A 16,944-nucleotide genomic window follows, 5' to 3' on the forward strand; every position below is an offset into this window, starting at 1 on the left:
ATATCAGCATTTCAAATGTTATATTTAATTTATTTCATCCTTCCATAATTTCATTATAATTATTCTCTTCTAATTCTAATTTGGCCTCGTTTTCTATCAAATGTGCGTCAGAAATGAAAGGGTTACTGTCCTGAAGACATTAAAATCGAGTTATCCAATGAGATTGTTTTGTTTGGTGTCTCCAGGCTGAGAAGAGTTTAGAGCTGCTCACTCATTGGTTAGGACTTCATTGCCGGGACAGAAGGCCATGGCAGTGCATGTTAAGTGACAGATTAATTAATTAACCAATCAGATTTTGATTTATAATGGGCGGGATGAAAAATTTATCACCCTCGGCCTTCTCGAACCCCAACGCGAGCTTAACTATGAGTCAGCGTGGCAGTGAAGTCACCTTCCAGCCGGTGTAGCATTCATCAGTAGTGTTAATAAAGCAGTCAAGCCAGTGCTATCTATCGAGAGCTACAGACTAACGACCGAGAAACTAAGATTTCTGTCTCCAGACTCTTCTTCCACGCTGCACGCTCGCTACAGTATTTTTCACTCAGACTTAAGTATTCATTTCCCTGTGTAATTTACTGACTTACTTTTAAAATCAACAACGGAGCGACCTGGCAGCCTGCCGCTAATCCCTTACAAAATCCTTTGCCCTGTTGCTTTTTTGGTGCATCTCTGGCAAAGTTTTGGCTGAGCTCAAGTCCCAGCGCTAATATTAACGGTTCGCCAGTGGTTTTTAACCATTTATTTTAAAGTTACATTTAACGCTGAAGTTAAGACGAAGGCAGCTTGTCATGTTATCTCGAAACTTCAAAGTGTATACTCCCCTGTCGTGTTAAAAACAAGTTACAGAAAACTTCACCATATCAACCATTACATGATTTTTTTAATCCATTTATGGACAGAGAAATAATAACATATTCCACTGAGCCTCTGTGATTTAGAATAATAAATGTGATAACAGAAAATGAAATGAGCTGACCAATCAGAACTGAGGATTCAACAGCGCTGTGGGATAAATCCAGGTAACAAAATGATGAATAATTAATGACACGGTGATGAGGCACACCTGTGTCTGGTCAGCATTGCCTCTTCCTTCTCCTCCTCCTCCTCCTACTCCACCTCCTCCTCCTGTTACTCCACTTTCAGACGTTCCTCCGCTGCCTTGCTGCTGCTGGCCAGACATCTCGGCCATCCTGCGCTCCATTTGCTCCAGGCGCTCCAGGATCGACATTCTGAATTGGTTGTCTGTGGAGCAGAGAGTTGATTAGTGTCCACGCTGAGTTAACGACAGCGTCTGTGCAGCGTGACCCATTGATAGGGTTCTCCTGACTGAACCGTGGACGCAGTCCTATTGCGGTCACAGCAGGACAAAAAAAACAAACAGGCTTTGGGTTTGATAAATGTTTATTTCGAGACATTTTTTAAAATTGATCTGAAGGCGTAGCATTGATACGAGCTTTGTTTGATGGATGGGAAGAGCAAAGGAAACAAAAGATGGTTATAATAATCAGTACACGTGTGTGTGTGTGCACATTTCCACCCTATCAACAGGCGGAGACAGCGGCTCTGTGTTAGCCATAGCGGCTACAGCATGTCTTTGTTCGAACAGTGCTGCAGTGTTGGTGCAGTGCAGATGATGTCATCTCCACCTGCTGTTAGTTCCCTCTCCCTCCCTTCTCCCTCTCCTTCTCTCTCTCTCTCTCTCTCTGTCCACTCTGAGTGACTCAGAATGCGGTGCACGTACACCAAAAACAGGTTGGAGGAGGATGTGATGGGGGAGAGGAGGGTCCAAACGACAGTACAACAATGCCTCGACATAATCAACGCTCAGCCCTTCCCTTGTACGACACCTCCCACCGCCTGGAGACAGCCAATAAGACGAGGGCAGAAACAGAGCAACCGGGCTACTAAATGCCCTGAGCTTTGTGGCACGGCTCAAATCGGCTTCGAATCGGTTTCAGCCGAGACGAACTACAAACTGTAATCTATGGTGTACAATTATTATTATTATTATAACCACATGCTCCTATTTAAACACACAGTGTAAAAGTGAAGGTTAATAATAATAATAATAATAATAATTAATCAGCGCTTAAATGTCAAATGAAAAATTAACTTTTTTTTCTTATTCCTGATTAAAGTAAATTTCATAAACTGCTCTTAATAATTGACCTTATTGTATCAGTTGCATTGCATTTTGTCTTTTCAGCATTGTTTATATGTTCTTTAAACAACAACAACAACAACACAAAAAAACCTACACTTGAATCGTTAAGTGCACGGAGTACACGTGATCCTATTTAGAAATCTAATAAACATCTAAATCAGTCACATTGCCATTCAGTGACAGTCTAATACAAACAAATGCATCATACAACTCAAATAAAAGTACGCCTAAAAATACTGAGGAAAAAAAAATAGAACAGCAAGTTGACAGCGTTACCCTCTTTATCGGTTTGTTGCATCAGAGATCAGAGCAGGAAGTCTACCGGCCCGTGCGGTGCGGTCCAACTGGTCGGTCGGATCTCATGTGCCTTGTATTAGTCCACCCTGTGATGGAGACGCTAAAGCCGCTGTTGCCAGGCTCTCTGTGCATTTCACTCTAATATACCCTGCTGCAGAGCCCAGTTTCTCTGTTTCATCACGATGTTGCATCATGCTCTAAAGTGGGGGATCTTGCACCATTTCTTCGTCCTAAACTCTACCGAGGCGCTCGCACACTTGTTGCTGCTCGGCACTCAGGGCTCTGTTTTGTGTTGACAAAAGCCTCGGTTTGATTACTGATTTTATCTACAGATGAGTCATGGATAGCAAATACGGCATGTGAGTTTATTCACTCAAGCGCTATCAGATCAGGGGAAAGGTAAAAAAAAAGAAAAGAAGGGATATTCTTAGAAATGTTCGATTCTGCAATGTCCACAAAACATTTCACATCTTAAAAATACAGACAGAGAGTCATGATGATGTGTTCTGATGATCTGACTTGGAGGATTTAGTTCAGCTGGGATAACAGGTCTTAATGCTGTGGATGCTGGAGGATTACACTCCAGACAGGTGCTTGGGGTCTTAAATACAGCGGGAGGTGAAATGGATTGAGGGTAATCCCATTACCTGTGAGATTACAATCCCAGCACTAAGTCTCGGAGTTCATCCTCCAGACCAAATACTGCATGTAGGACACAAACCTGCACAACAACAACAACAACACTGCCTTTCTTCTACGCTGTTCTTCTTTAAAAAAAAAAAAATCCTCAGGAACAGGACGCTCAGGATCACACGTACAACACCTGGACAAGTGACATTACTGAGTGTGAACTTTGAGAAACACAAAGCTGGACATTTGAAAGCAGAGTAATGCAATTTCTTTTTCCCTCTTCTGATTTGTTTTCTTCAGGCGCTGAGATTTCTGTTTTGTAACGATGCTGTTTATCACCGGGACCTTGTGGAGACAGGTTTCATTTCACACACAAAGGTAATTTATCAGAATTCAGATTCGGTCAAAATAAATTGTTGAGTGCACTTGAGTTTCGAGAAACTCACTTCACGGTGTTTCATTTATAAGGGAAATGTTTATCTGTTTATGTACAGTAGATATGTGTCACACCACGGGATTTTTGTACCAGATGCTCTGCTTACAGGACGCATAGAGACGGCGTTGAAAAGTGCGCCAAAAAGTGATTTTGCACCCATTTCGTTGGCTGATCCTGAAACTATCAATGAATAATCACCTCAATAGCGCCCCCTATGGGATACATTTACCACTTTTAACATCATCCACGACTGGGACAAGTATAGATCTTCCTTCTGCCGTAAAACTCAACGAATGACATTTTGATTTGTGCTGAAAATGCGTCGATCGTGCGAGCATGGTTTTCACGCAACATTCACGTGTTTTCTTGACCGTCCGAGCAGCATTTTGTGTTCTGTTGTTCAACAAATTTGGGAAAATTCGCCGATAATCTACAGTCAAGATTGTCTCCTGATGGATTCACAAGGTTCTGTATCGTCTGTAGTGAGCGCCTGGAAAATGGACCCCTTTGAACTGCGCGTACATGATTTCATGTCGGATTTATAGTAAGTTCCCGCGATCCAATTTCACTTTGGTTTGTATTTCCTGCATCATACAGAGGCTTGGTAGTGTAATGCAGCAAGTAAAACTCAAAATCCATCATCTGAGCATCTGGTGTGAAAGTCTGGTGGACTGACACACATTGGCTACTCTACTGCTCTGATTGGCTACTCTACTACTAGGATAGCAGCTCATATACTGTGAGTAGAGAAAAACAACATGGCGGAGCGTGTTACTGAACCAACCGAGGACGAGATAAAAACTCTACTTGAAAACAAACCCCCCCCCAAAAAAAGCAACAAAATATGGAATGAAAGTATTTCATGGTAAGAGCGCATCTTTTTTATTTTTCAAGAATTATTATTATTATTACAGCATTTTTCACAAACTGCTCCTGTCATTTCGCCGGTTTGTTTACATTCTAAGCGGAAATGATTTTGTCGGATGTTTTGTAGAAAGTTTTTATTTATCAAATTTGCCAGAAATAAAAATAAAAATGACCTGTTTCTCAAAATCCAGTGAATGTGGATAGAATAAAACAGTTATTCCACTCAATCTCGTCGACTCAGTTTTGTGGAATAATTGTTTTAGGGACGTATACAAAACAACCGAAGCTGTCTGTTTTGGAAAGGAGAAAGCTGGAATATATTACTTGTTTCCTGCATTTCTAGGATCATCCAGGTCCAGAACCTTTGAGTGCAGAGATAAAAGTAGAAGCGTAGAATCTTGTTCCCTGACAAGCATGCCGTCTCGGTTTAGCGTTGTCTTTCAAAACAAGACGGTGGTTTGACTGACAAGTTTAAGCACACAGCCGCTCTAACATGAGAGGAGGAGGAGAAGGAGAAAGAGAAGGAGGAGAGGCCAGACTGAAGGTTTAATACCAAATCCAAGCAGGAAATCTCATCAGTGTGGAACGGGGAACCTTGAACTTTCACAGTCAGGCTGGATTAGAGCGACCCAGATCTGACTCGGACTTGCAGACGACGAGAGTTCAACAAGTGAATGATCTTTATGTAAATCAGCGATGATGAGTGGTTATAAAATGTTCTTCAGTAACGGAATTACATTCACAGCAAAATGTGGTGACTTTTTTAGTTGCAGCACTCAAGATAATGGTATTAAATTAAAATTTCACACCGTGTGGGGTATCTTTGTTTTGACCTTAAAAAGCATTGAAAAATTGGCTGTTTAACTCTGAACGCAAAATCTTTGACGAGGAAAGAAAAGTCTCATCTCAGCTCATCTCTAGCCGCTTTATCCTGTTCTACAGGGTCGCAGGCGAGCTGGATCCTATCCCAGCTGACTACGGGCGAAAGGCGGGGTACACCCTGGACAAGTCGCCAGGTCATCACAGGGCTGACACATAGACACAGACAACCATTCACACTCACATTCACACCTACGCTCAATTTAGAGTCACCAGCTAACCTAACCTGCATGTCTTTGGACTGTGGGGGAAACCGGAGCACCCGGAGGAAACCCACGCGGACACGGGGAGAACATGCAAACTCCGCACAGAAAGGCCCTCGCCGGCCACGGGGCTCGAACCCGGACCTTCTTGCTGTGAGGCGACAGCGCTAACCACTACACCACCGTGCCGCCGGAAAGAAAAGTCAGTAACATAATTACGTCAGGGGGAAAAAAAACCAAAACAAAACTGAACTTTCATTTCTTAAAATTCAAACCAAGATTTCTTTGAAGCGACATTGCAATAATTGGGGTGGGGTGATGAGTTTTAAATCTGGTTTTCGGTACATTTTGCCTTGGATTCCATACTTTAGCACTTTATCACTGAGCTGACGCGTTATGGCCGTCTTAATCATTTCATAATTCTGGCCTCTCTGCTGAAGAATTGCCCAAAAACACTTTTGGCCTAAAAGCTCGCGCGCCACTCGTCCTGCTCCTTCCTGTACATTTCCACTGTCTGAAAACTGATCTGAGCCACGTCCAGAGATATACGACCCAGGAACTAAACAATTTATCTGCTCCTGAGTGCTGTTATTGGCATTTATAACGCTTGAGAACGATCAGACGCACGTCCACCTGAGGATCAGCGGCAGAAAAAACAAACAAATCCTGACTGACCTCCATATTGTGACTCAACTTTTGCAAGAATTCAAGGTAAACATAACAGGTAGGTTATATTATATTTACACAGATCCCCATACAGACTGTTTGTGCCTTGCCTAGCAGGCTGCGTTCCTCACGTGTGGAAGAACGACACGTTATTAATTAGGTTACGACACGAGTTACGATGTGGCGTGAAAGATCAAGAGCTTCTCAGTGCAATCCTGAAACGAATCAATGAGCAGGTAAACAGCTAACAACATCCTCTATGACTTATAAGGATGAACACAGTGCTGTCAAACTTTAGCTTTAAAATATTTTAAAACACTTTTCAAAACATCAATAAGCTATATAAACCATGAAATATTAAAATGAATAGAAATAAAGATCGTTCTGTACGAACCGGAACACTTCCTGTCACTCACAGACGCTTCTTTCCTGCGCTTTGACACACAGCAGCTCACCAACAGACCCAACAACAATAGAACAAAGTGGAAGTGAGGGGAGTGGAGAGGAGGATAAAGACCCTCCTCCTCCTCCTCCTTTATCCTCCTCCTCCTCCATCTGCTTGGTGCTTGAACGCAAAAAGCGCGAAGCCAAAAGCAGTCTTTTCTTTATTTCATGAACTCTTACACTGGTTATTTGGATAATAAAATGCTTTAAGGGATCAAGCTGCATTGGATGCATCACTGCTAATTCACTACACATATTATAATAATAATAATAATAATAATAATAATAATAATAAACCTGACAAAAGATGCTGCTCCTTCACACACTGCTGCGCTGCCCTCATGTCATCTTATCTCATCTCGTCTCATCACACTGCTCTAGATCTTTAACTGGAAATGGAAATCAGAGCATTTCCACCAGCTCAGATCCACAGGATGGCGCTAAATGAGGAGCTGCGCTTTTGTCGGAGTCGCGCCATTGCTCTGGTTACAGCGCACCACAAAGTGCTTTTTTAAAACAGCCTCCTTTTGCTGTGGTGTGTGTGTGTGTGTGTGTGTGTGTAGAGTGTGTGCAGTGTGGTTGTGTGTGTTGAGGGTCAGTGGGCAGTAGTTTGTGCACCCCTGCCCCCTCGTCTAGCTTGTGCCTGTGCTTGTGGAGCTGCAGCGCTGCGGATAAACGCGTTTTCCCCACTGCATTATGACAATGCGGGGAGAGGAGAGGGCTTTCTCACGCGTCCACTCCACACCGCGCACAACACTCGGGTTATCGGGTTCATGTGTGAGCACGCTGTGTGTGTGTGTGTGTGTGTGTTTGTTTCATGGTCATGATGACATTTAGTGGAATTTCACATTCACTTGATGTTCAGCCTGGATTTTGGAAGCTAAATGGCAGCAGGTAGCACAGGATTCACACTACACACACACACACTAACAGCACAAACCCCTTAAAAACAACCCTCACAGTCTTTCTTTCACACAGTGATGAGTTGGGAGGGATGTACAACACTGTGCAAATGTCTTCACCATCCCTTTACAAAACACCCAAAAGGACTCATTTTGTCTTTATGACTTCCGCATTTTTGGTTAAAAAATTAATCCAAGTGTGACAGTCAGACAGTTTCTACACTGGAGAGAGGCCGAACAATTTCCACACAAAGTCTTCTCATCCCATCTCATTATCTGTAGCCGCTTTATCCTGTTCTACAGGGTCGCAGGCGAGCTGGAGCCTATCCCAGCTGACTACGGGCGAAAGGCGGGGTACACCCTGGACAAGTCGCCAGGTCATCACAGGGCTGACACATAGACACAGACAACCATTCACACTCACGGTCAATTTAGAGTCACCAGTTAACCTAACCTGCATGTCTTTGGACTGTGGAGGAAACCGGAGCACCCGGAGGAAACCCACGCGGACACGGGGAGAACATGCAAACTCCGCACAGAAAGGCCCTCGCCGGCCACGGGGCTCAAACCTGGACCTTCTTGCTGTGAGGCGACAGCGCTAACCACTACACCACTGTGCCACCCCACACAAAGTCTTCACAAATTTAAAGCTGTACCGCCTTTCAGATTTTTCAAGTCTAGGTCAGAAAAAGAATTTTCCCCGACGCTCAATTATTTTTGTTTAGTGACCGAAAGCTACTGAATTCAAATCACAGACTTCCAATTGTATTCGTTTTTTAAAAAAAAATAGAACAATTAATGAATTTATCTCCACATGGCCTTAAATTCTCTGCTATTTTTTCCTGCTTCACCATGACCCAATTCAAGATACTACGCCATACATCATGTGGTGGGCTTTCCCCGTTCACGCAAGGCATTGTGGGATACAAATTTGAAACAGGAGAGAAAAATGGAGGACGTGAGTGTGCGAATGAAACGTGAAAGAGCGACTACAGTAACGGAAAGAAAGCGAGAAGAAAAGACGTTATGTTCTATACGAAGGAAAGGAAACGCAGGACCAAACTAATAAATATGGGCGCTCAGCGAGCACCTCGGTGTGATCAGCTGTTCGTTTAGCGACAGAATGATGGAACTGTCAGTGCACGCTCAAAGGGAAACCTGTAGATGGCAGTAATGCAACACTGTGGATGCCAGCTGCTGTAAAACCCAAAAGAAGAAGAAGGTAAACCTGCGCATGCGCACACGGACTTCCTCTGTCTGCTTGACTGCATGAAGCGAGTGATTTCATGCACATTATTTGCTTTAATCCCCTCAAATTAAATAACTTCCCAGTCACAGAATGGCCTGATATTTTGTGAGATATTACAGAAATAAACAGATATCACAATCACCACATTTCAGACAGAACTAAATTTCACCGATTTTATGAAATCGAAAGGCCGTCTCGCTTTAAAACACCCAAAAGGACTCATTTTGTCTTTATGATTTTTGGGTTAAAAAAATTAATTCAAGTGTGACAGTCTGAAAGTTTCGACACTGGAGTGAGACTGAACAATTTCCACACTTAAAGTCTTCATAAATTTAACTAAGTACATTTTAATTAATTAATTATTTTTATTATTATTACTTATACCACACAAATTCAACTATATAGTTTTCAAAAGCACCTAACAGCTAAAACAACTTACTAAATACAACTAATAATGATGTAGAAAAGTAAATATACCTACATTAAAAACAAAACAAAACAAGAAAAAGGAGTTCATTCATCCAAAGGCCTGCCAGAAAAGGACAAAATTACTTCAACTTTACTTCGGCTTTACTTCAGTGGTTAACTTTTGCGCAAATAAAGCAAGCAAGTTAAACTTTTCTTCCTTTGTTTTAAGTAAATCTTACTTATTTATTTCATGTCAGAGGCCTCAAATGATTTCATAAATCATTAAACGTCATTCCTGGCCACTAAACCTTAAATTGTCCAACCAGAAAGCGCGCTCCAGTGGGCACGTGCAAAACCAACACACAACAGGAAATGCAGAAATGCTAAAAACGATCCATCCGTAACATTTCAAATGAATTCGTTTAAAGTTCTGCAGATGCACACGTGCATAAAAACAAAACAAAAAGCAGACCAGAACACGCTTCTACTTTAGTACACAATCAGTTCAGCTAAACATTACTTGTTTTCTCGCTCTTATCGGAAAATTGAAGCCAGTAAAATAAGTAAAATGTACACTCCGAGTTTGCATATTTACATGAACTGGGTTAGTCTAGAACTTACAGAGAAACTAAGTCATTCTCATAATTAATTTTTTTTGTCTGGAGTTGTTCTTGTCATACAACCCCGATTCCAAAAAAGTTGGGACAAAGTACAAATTGTAAATAAAAACAGAATGCAATAATTTACAAATCTCAAAAACTGATATTGTATTCACAATAGAACATAGACAACATATCCAATGTCGAAAGTGAGACATTTTGAAATTTCATGCCAAATATTGGCTCATTTGAAATTTCATGACAGCAACACATCTCAAAAAAGTTGGGACAGGGGCAATAAGAGGCTGGAAAAGTTAAAGGTACAAAAAAGGAACAGCTGGAGGACCAAATTGCAACTCATTAGGTCAATTGGCAATAGGTCATTAACATGACTGGGTATAAAAAGAGCATCTTGGAGTGACAGCGGCTCTCAGAAGTAAAGATGGGAAGAGGATCACCAATCCCCGTAATTCTGCGCCGACAAATAGTGGAGCAATATCAGAAAGGAGTTCGACAGTGTAAAATTGCAAAGAGTTTGAACATATCATCATCTACAGTGCATAATATCATCAAAAGATTCAGAGAATCTGGAAGAATCTCTGTGCGTAAGGGTCAAGGCCGGAAAACCATACCGGGTGCCCGTGATCTTCGGGCCCTTAGACGGCACTGCATCACATACAGGCATGCTTCTGTATTGGAAATCACAAAATGGGCTCAGGAATATTTCCAGAGAACATTATCTGTGAACACAATTCACCGTGCCATCCGCCGTTGCCAGCTAAAACTCTATAGTTCAAAGAAGAAGCCGTATCTAAACATGATCCAGAAGCACAGACGTCTTCTCTGGGCCAAGGCTCATTTAAAATGGACTGTGGCAAAGTGGAAAACTGTTCTGTGGTCAGACGAATCAAAATTTGAAGTTCTTTATGGAAATCAGGGACGCCGTGTCATTCGGACTAAAGAGGAGAAGGACGACCCAAGTTGTTATCAGTGCTCAGTTCAGAAGCCTGCATCTCTGATGGTATGGGGTTGCATTAGTGTGTGTGGCATGGGCAGCTTACACATCTGGAAAGACACCATCAATGCTGAAAGGTATATCCAGGTTCTAGAGCAACATATGCTCCCATCCAGACGACGTCTCTTTCAGGGAAGACCTTGCATTTTCCAACATGACAATGCCAAACCACATACTGCATCAATTACAGCATCATGGCTGCGTAGAAGAAGGGTCCGGGTACTGAACTGGCCAGCCTGCAGTCCAGATCTTTCACCCATAGAAAACATTTGGCGCATCATAAAACAGAAGATACGACAAAAAAGACCTTTAAGACAGTTGAGCAACTAGAATCCTACATTAGACAAGAATGGGTTAACATTCCTATCTCTAAACTTGAGCAACTTGTCTCCTCAGTCCCCAGACGTTTACAGACTGTTGTAAAGAGAAAAGGGGATGTCTCACAGTGGGAAACATGGCCTTGTCCCAACTTTTTTGAGATGTGTTGTTGTCATGAAATTTAAAATCACCTAATTTTTCTCTTTAAATGATACATTTTCTCAGTTTAAACATTTGATATGTCATCTATGTTCTATTCTGAATAAAATATGGAATTTTGAAACTTCCACATCATTGCATTCCATTTTTATTTACAATTTGTACTTTGTCCCAACTTTTTTGGAATCGGGGTTGTATTTACTGAACCAGAGTCTTTTTTTTCCTTTGTCAGATTCTCCAAGACGATCAGAAATACAGAACTTACCAGCTAATGGCTGTATAAGTACTAACTTAGTTTATTCTGCATTACTGCTCTTTATAAAAGTTTTTTTTTTTAAATGTAGAAAACATTTCATGATTTTTTGACGGCATCTTTGCTTTCTAGAATTTCTTTCCATGCGCTGTAGGTACTGTACGTTAAGAAACGTTTATAGGTTTATAAACTTGGGCACTGCCTTAAGAATATTACACAGATACGCTAGCTAGCAAAGTAATTCAGTATTAATACCTCTTGAAAAATATAATTATTGTCCAGTTGTGTGTTATACCTATCTGAGCGTGATGCCGTGATGGCCGTCTCTCCAATATGAGAAAATACTTGAGTACTTTATGATACTTCAGAATTATTTTGTTGTATTTACACTTTACTTGCGTATTATTGGATTCCGTTTCCAAGGATAAGAAACATACTTTATACCCATTACAAATTTTTTTTTTGAAGCCTTTAATATACTCAATACAAAGTGCAAAGGTCTCTTCTGTCATCCAGCCAATCAGTGAACGCTACATGAGTCAGGAGTCAGGAGCAGCCCGTGACTGCAGATTTCAGTGAGGCAGGATGGCATTAATCAGCCTCCAACTAAACAAAGTGGAGAGGATACAACCCTCGAGCTACGCTACAGGCTACAAGTCAACAACACGCAGTCATCCGGTGTACATTCTCATCTCATCTCATTATCTGTAGCCGCTTTATCCTGTTCTACAGGGTCGCAGGCAAGCTGGAGCCTATCCCAGCTGACTACGGGCGAAAGGCGGGGTACACCCTGGACAAGTCGCCAGGTCATCACAGGGCTGACACATAGACACAGACAACCATTCACACCTACGCTCAATTTAGAGTCACCAGTTAACCTAACCTGCATGTCTTTGGACTGTGGGGGAAACCGGAGCACCCGGAGGAAACCCACGCGGACACGGGGAGAAAATGCAAACTCCGCACAGAAAGGCCCTCGCCGGCCACGGGGCTCGAACCCGGACCTTCTTGCTGTGAGGCGACAGCGCTAACCACTACAGCACCGTGCCACCCGGTGTACATTCTATCAGCTCATTACGAGTGGTTTTAGACACACAACAGCAGTTCAACAGGGTTCCAGGTGATATCATTAACCAGGGTTTACAGGTTTAAGAAACATTTCCAGCCCAATTACAATCCCAAATGACCTACAGCTAATCCCAAAAAAAAATAATGAAATGCTTGTTTTTGTGGACAAAAAAAGGAATTTCATGTGTATTTTTAATGCACAGGCATTATCCAATCCATAATCCTGCTTTCCTTTTCTGAACCTTTGCAATACATCTTACGTTATTCTATCCACATTCACTGGATATGAGCAATCTGATTGGCTACTCTACTACTAGGATATCAGCTCATATACCGTGAGTAGAGAAAAACAAAATGGCGGAGTGTGTTGCTGAATCAACCGAGGACGAAATAAAAACTACTCGAAAACAAAGCGCTAAAAAAATACAAAAAAATATGGAATGAACATATTTGATGGTAAGAATGTATCTTTTTATTTAAATTTTTCAAAAATTATTATTATTATTATTATTATTATTATTATTATTGCATTTTTCACAAATTGCTCCTGTCATTTCGTCGGTTTGTTTACATTCTAAGTGGAAATTATTTTATTGGATGTTTTATAAAGTTTTTATTGATCGAATTTGCAAAAAAATTTAAAATAAAAATGCTCCATTTCTCAAAATCTAGTAAATGTGGATAGAATAAAACAGTTATTCCACTCAATCTCAGTGCTACGCGCCTCGTCGGCTATCAGCTCATGTACGACTCGATTTCATGGAATAACTTAATTATCTGTCATTAGTTCTTTTTTTAAACACTATCAAGATAAGATAAACTTTAGCTTTATTCTCCGTGTGAAATAGACTTTTTTGAGAGTAATTCAGTGGAAACTGGTGAATAATCTTGCTAGTTATTCTTGCTAGGTTTTAAACCCAGTAATTTTTGATTAGTTGTGTCGACCTGTCACCGAATCAGCACTTCATGCACCTTATTTTATACCTGTCTCACTGCAGCTTTGTTTGCTTGTATAGCCAGCTTACACACACACACACACACACACACACACACACACACACACACACACACAGGACGATATACACAGACACCTTTCTTATCATGAATCATGAAGGGAAGACCACTTTTGTTAGCGTTAACCTGACCATCACTCAGACACGTGGTTGTGCTCCAGGCCCCTGCATTGCAGCTTTGCTCATAGCTCCATCCTGTCACTGTGTGCTTCAGCAAACCTCACCATCCCCCTCGACCTCACACACACACACACACACACACACTTGTGTTGTGCACATCTGTGCCTTGTAGGAATGGACGGGAACACGGACGAACCGAGGGACACGGCCTCACTCGCGCTCCAGGCACGGCTGTTAATGTTCCACTGAGGAATGTGTTTAGTTCTCAAAGGCTTACCGAGTAACCATTACATCGCTAATTATTATTAAAGGTGTTCTTTCTTCTTCTAAATCACAACCCCATTAAGCAGGTCAAGGATTGAAAGACAAAACGATATGCTGCTTCTTTTTTTTTTGTAGATTTTCAGAATGACGCTAAACACGAGGTATGATTTGATCCGACTCTCGCTGAATAACAGTCCAAAATTTCAAAGGTGTTAACCGTTTATTTAAAAAAATTAATGATCATGTTGTAAAATATATCAACACGCAACTGATAAAGTAACATGCATTTATCATGCGACCCGTACGGACCTGCACACGTGCTCTACATAAAACCATTGGGAAAAGTCACATGACTGGGCAGATACGGATTTTTTAATCCGGTCCGGAAAAATCCGTATGCGGCCCCGGACCTGTTTCCCTCGCTTCCTTCCGCTGTTTTCATTTTGCTCTGAATTGTTACTTTGAAAAATGAGCGACACAACCGACCACCGTGAAAGTGAATTTTATTATCCGGATGATTTATCAGACACAGACCTCATTGAGCAAGCTGAAACTGTTGAAGAAAATGAAAAAAAGGTACTTTAGAGTGAAGAAATTCACTTGTTTATGCAAAGACAACGACAACAAGACAGAAAACACCGTAAAAAATAAGTACGACATGAACGTTTTCAAAAGATTTCTTGCAGAAGTTAAGGAGGAAAGAGACACAACAGTCATCCGCTCTAAGGAGCGCGACAGCTTGCGATGCAGTTTCTATATACAAGAGAAGAAAAAAGGAAGTTTAGACGACAAACCTGACACTTTGTCTTCCTTTTCGCAAAGTATTCAATGCTAGCTTGACAACAACAGTAAGATACAGTGGTGCTTGAAAGTTTGTGAACCCTTTAGAATTTTCTTTATTTCTGCATAAATATGACCTAAAACATCGTCAGATTTTCACACAAGTCCTAAAAGTAGATAAAGAGAACCCAGTTAAACAAATGAGACAAAAATATTATACTTGGTCATGATCCAATATTACATATCTGTGAGTGGCAAAAGTATGTGAACCTCTAGGATTAGCAGTAATTTGAAGGTGAAATTAGAGTCAGGTGTTTTCAATCAATGGGATGACAATCAGGTGTGAGTGGGCACCCTGTTTTATTTAAAGAACAGGGATCTATCAAAGTCTGAGCTTCACAACACATGTTTGTGGAAGTGTATCATGGCATGAACAAAGGAGATTTCTGAGGACCTCAGAAAAAGCGTTGTTGATGCTCATCAGGCTGGAAAAGGTTACAAAACCATCTCTAAAGAATTTGGACTCCACCAATCCACAGTCAGACAGATTGTGTACAAATGGAGGAAATTCAAGACCATTGTTACCCTCCCCAGGAGTGGTCGACCAACAAAGATCACTCCAAGAGCAAGGCGTGTAATAGTCAGCGAGGTCACAAAGGACCCCAGGATAACTTCTAAGCAACTGAAGGCCTCTCTCACATTGGCTAATGTTAATGTTCATGAGTCTACCATCAGGAGAACACTGAACAACAATGGTGTGCATGGCAGGGTTGCAAGGAGAAAGCCACTGCTCTCCAAAAAGAACATTGCTGCTCGTCTGCAGTTTGCTAAAGATCACGTGGACAAGCCAGAAGGCTATTGGAAAAAAGTTTTATGGACGGATGAGACCAAAATAGAACTTTTTGGTTTGAATGAGAAGCGTTATGTTTGGAGAAAGGAAAACACTGCATTCCAGCATAAGAACCTTATCCCATCTGTGAAACATGGTGGTGGTAGTATCATGGTTTGGGTCTGTTTTGCTGCATCTGGGCCAGGACGGCTTGCCATCATTGATGGAGCAATGAATTCTGAATTATACCAGCGAATTCTAAAGGAAAATGTCAGGACATCTGTCCATGAACAAGAGAAGGTGGGTCATGCAGCAAGACAACGACCCTAAGCACACAAGTCGTTCTATCAAAGAATGGTTAAAGAAGAATAAAGTTAATGTTTTGGAATGGCCAAGTCAAAGTCCTGACCTTAATCCAATGGTAATGTTGTGGAAGGACCTGAAGCGAGCAGTTCATGTGAGGAAACCCACCAGCATCCCAGAGTTGAAGCTGTTCTGTATGGAGGAACGGGCTAAAATTCCTCCAAGCCGGTGTGCAGGACTGATCAACAGTTACCAGAAGCGTTTAGTTGCAGCTATTGCTGCACAAGGGGGTCACACCAGATACTGAAAGCAAAGGTTCACATACTTTTGCCACTCACAGATGTGTAATATTGGATCATTTTCCTCAATAAATAAATGACCGAGTATAATATTTTTGCCTCATTTGTTTAACTGGGTTATCTTTATCTACTTTTAGGACTTGTGTGAAAAACTGACCATGTTTTAGGTCATATTTATGCAGAAATATAGAAAATTCTAAAGGGTTCACAAACTTTCAAGCACCACTGTAAACATCCTGAAATACAAAGACTTTAAAAAGTCCAGGGAAGTCCTGAAGTCCGAGCACAGAGACATCAGAAAAAATGGAAAAGGCAACAAACCAAATGCCACAGAAGCCTTCAGTGGTGGAAAAATTGATTGGTTTGTTTTTTGCACATCGTTGCTCATTGCTTTCCACTGTGTATGCTAGTTTAAAAAAAAAAAAGGTTGTTTGATAAAATGCCTATTGACTGATTCAGGTCAGGCCGGACAGGAAAATATTTGGCTCTTGGTCATTCGTACGGACCGAGCGCAGCATGACCTCGAGCCAAATATTTCCCCGTCCGGCCCTCCCACTCAGTCAATAAGTACACAGTATTTTCTGTTGAATTTCTTCTTTAAATTCACTTTTAATCTCCCTTTTTCCATGTTTATGTAAAAAATTGGCTTACATATATTTAAAATCCTGTATCAGAACCAAAAACATAAATCCACATCGCCTGTTTGGACGTAAGGAATAAAACACTTGGAGGTATGTACAGTAGTAGTGCTTTATTTCTTTTACACCACAGTGGTTTGC

General features: G+C 41.3%; 1 protein-coding gene across 1 annotated transcript in view; it reads right to left on the minus strand.

Moving 5' to 3' along the window:
• The window catches only part of LOC132874328 (calmodulin-binding transcription activator 1-like), a 499,951-nt gene that overhangs the window by 13,924 nt on the left and 469,083 nt on the right, over window positions 1-16,944 (minus strand). Inside the window, exon 12 of the mRNA XM_060910417.1 lies at window positions 1,064-1,242. Within this exon, the coding sequence (XP_060766400.1) occupies window positions 1,064-1,242 (179 nt within the window). The remainder of the gene's footprint in view (window positions 1-1,063; window positions 1,243-16,944) is intronic.

This window comes from Neoarius graeffei, chromosome 26 (genome assembly GCF_027579695.1).
Source record: "Neoarius graeffei isolate fNeoGra1 chromosome 26, fNeoGra1.pri, whole genome shotgun sequence".
Taxonomy (NCBI): Eukaryota; Metazoa; Chordata; class Actinopteri; order Siluriformes; family Ariidae; genus Neoarius; species Neoarius graeffei.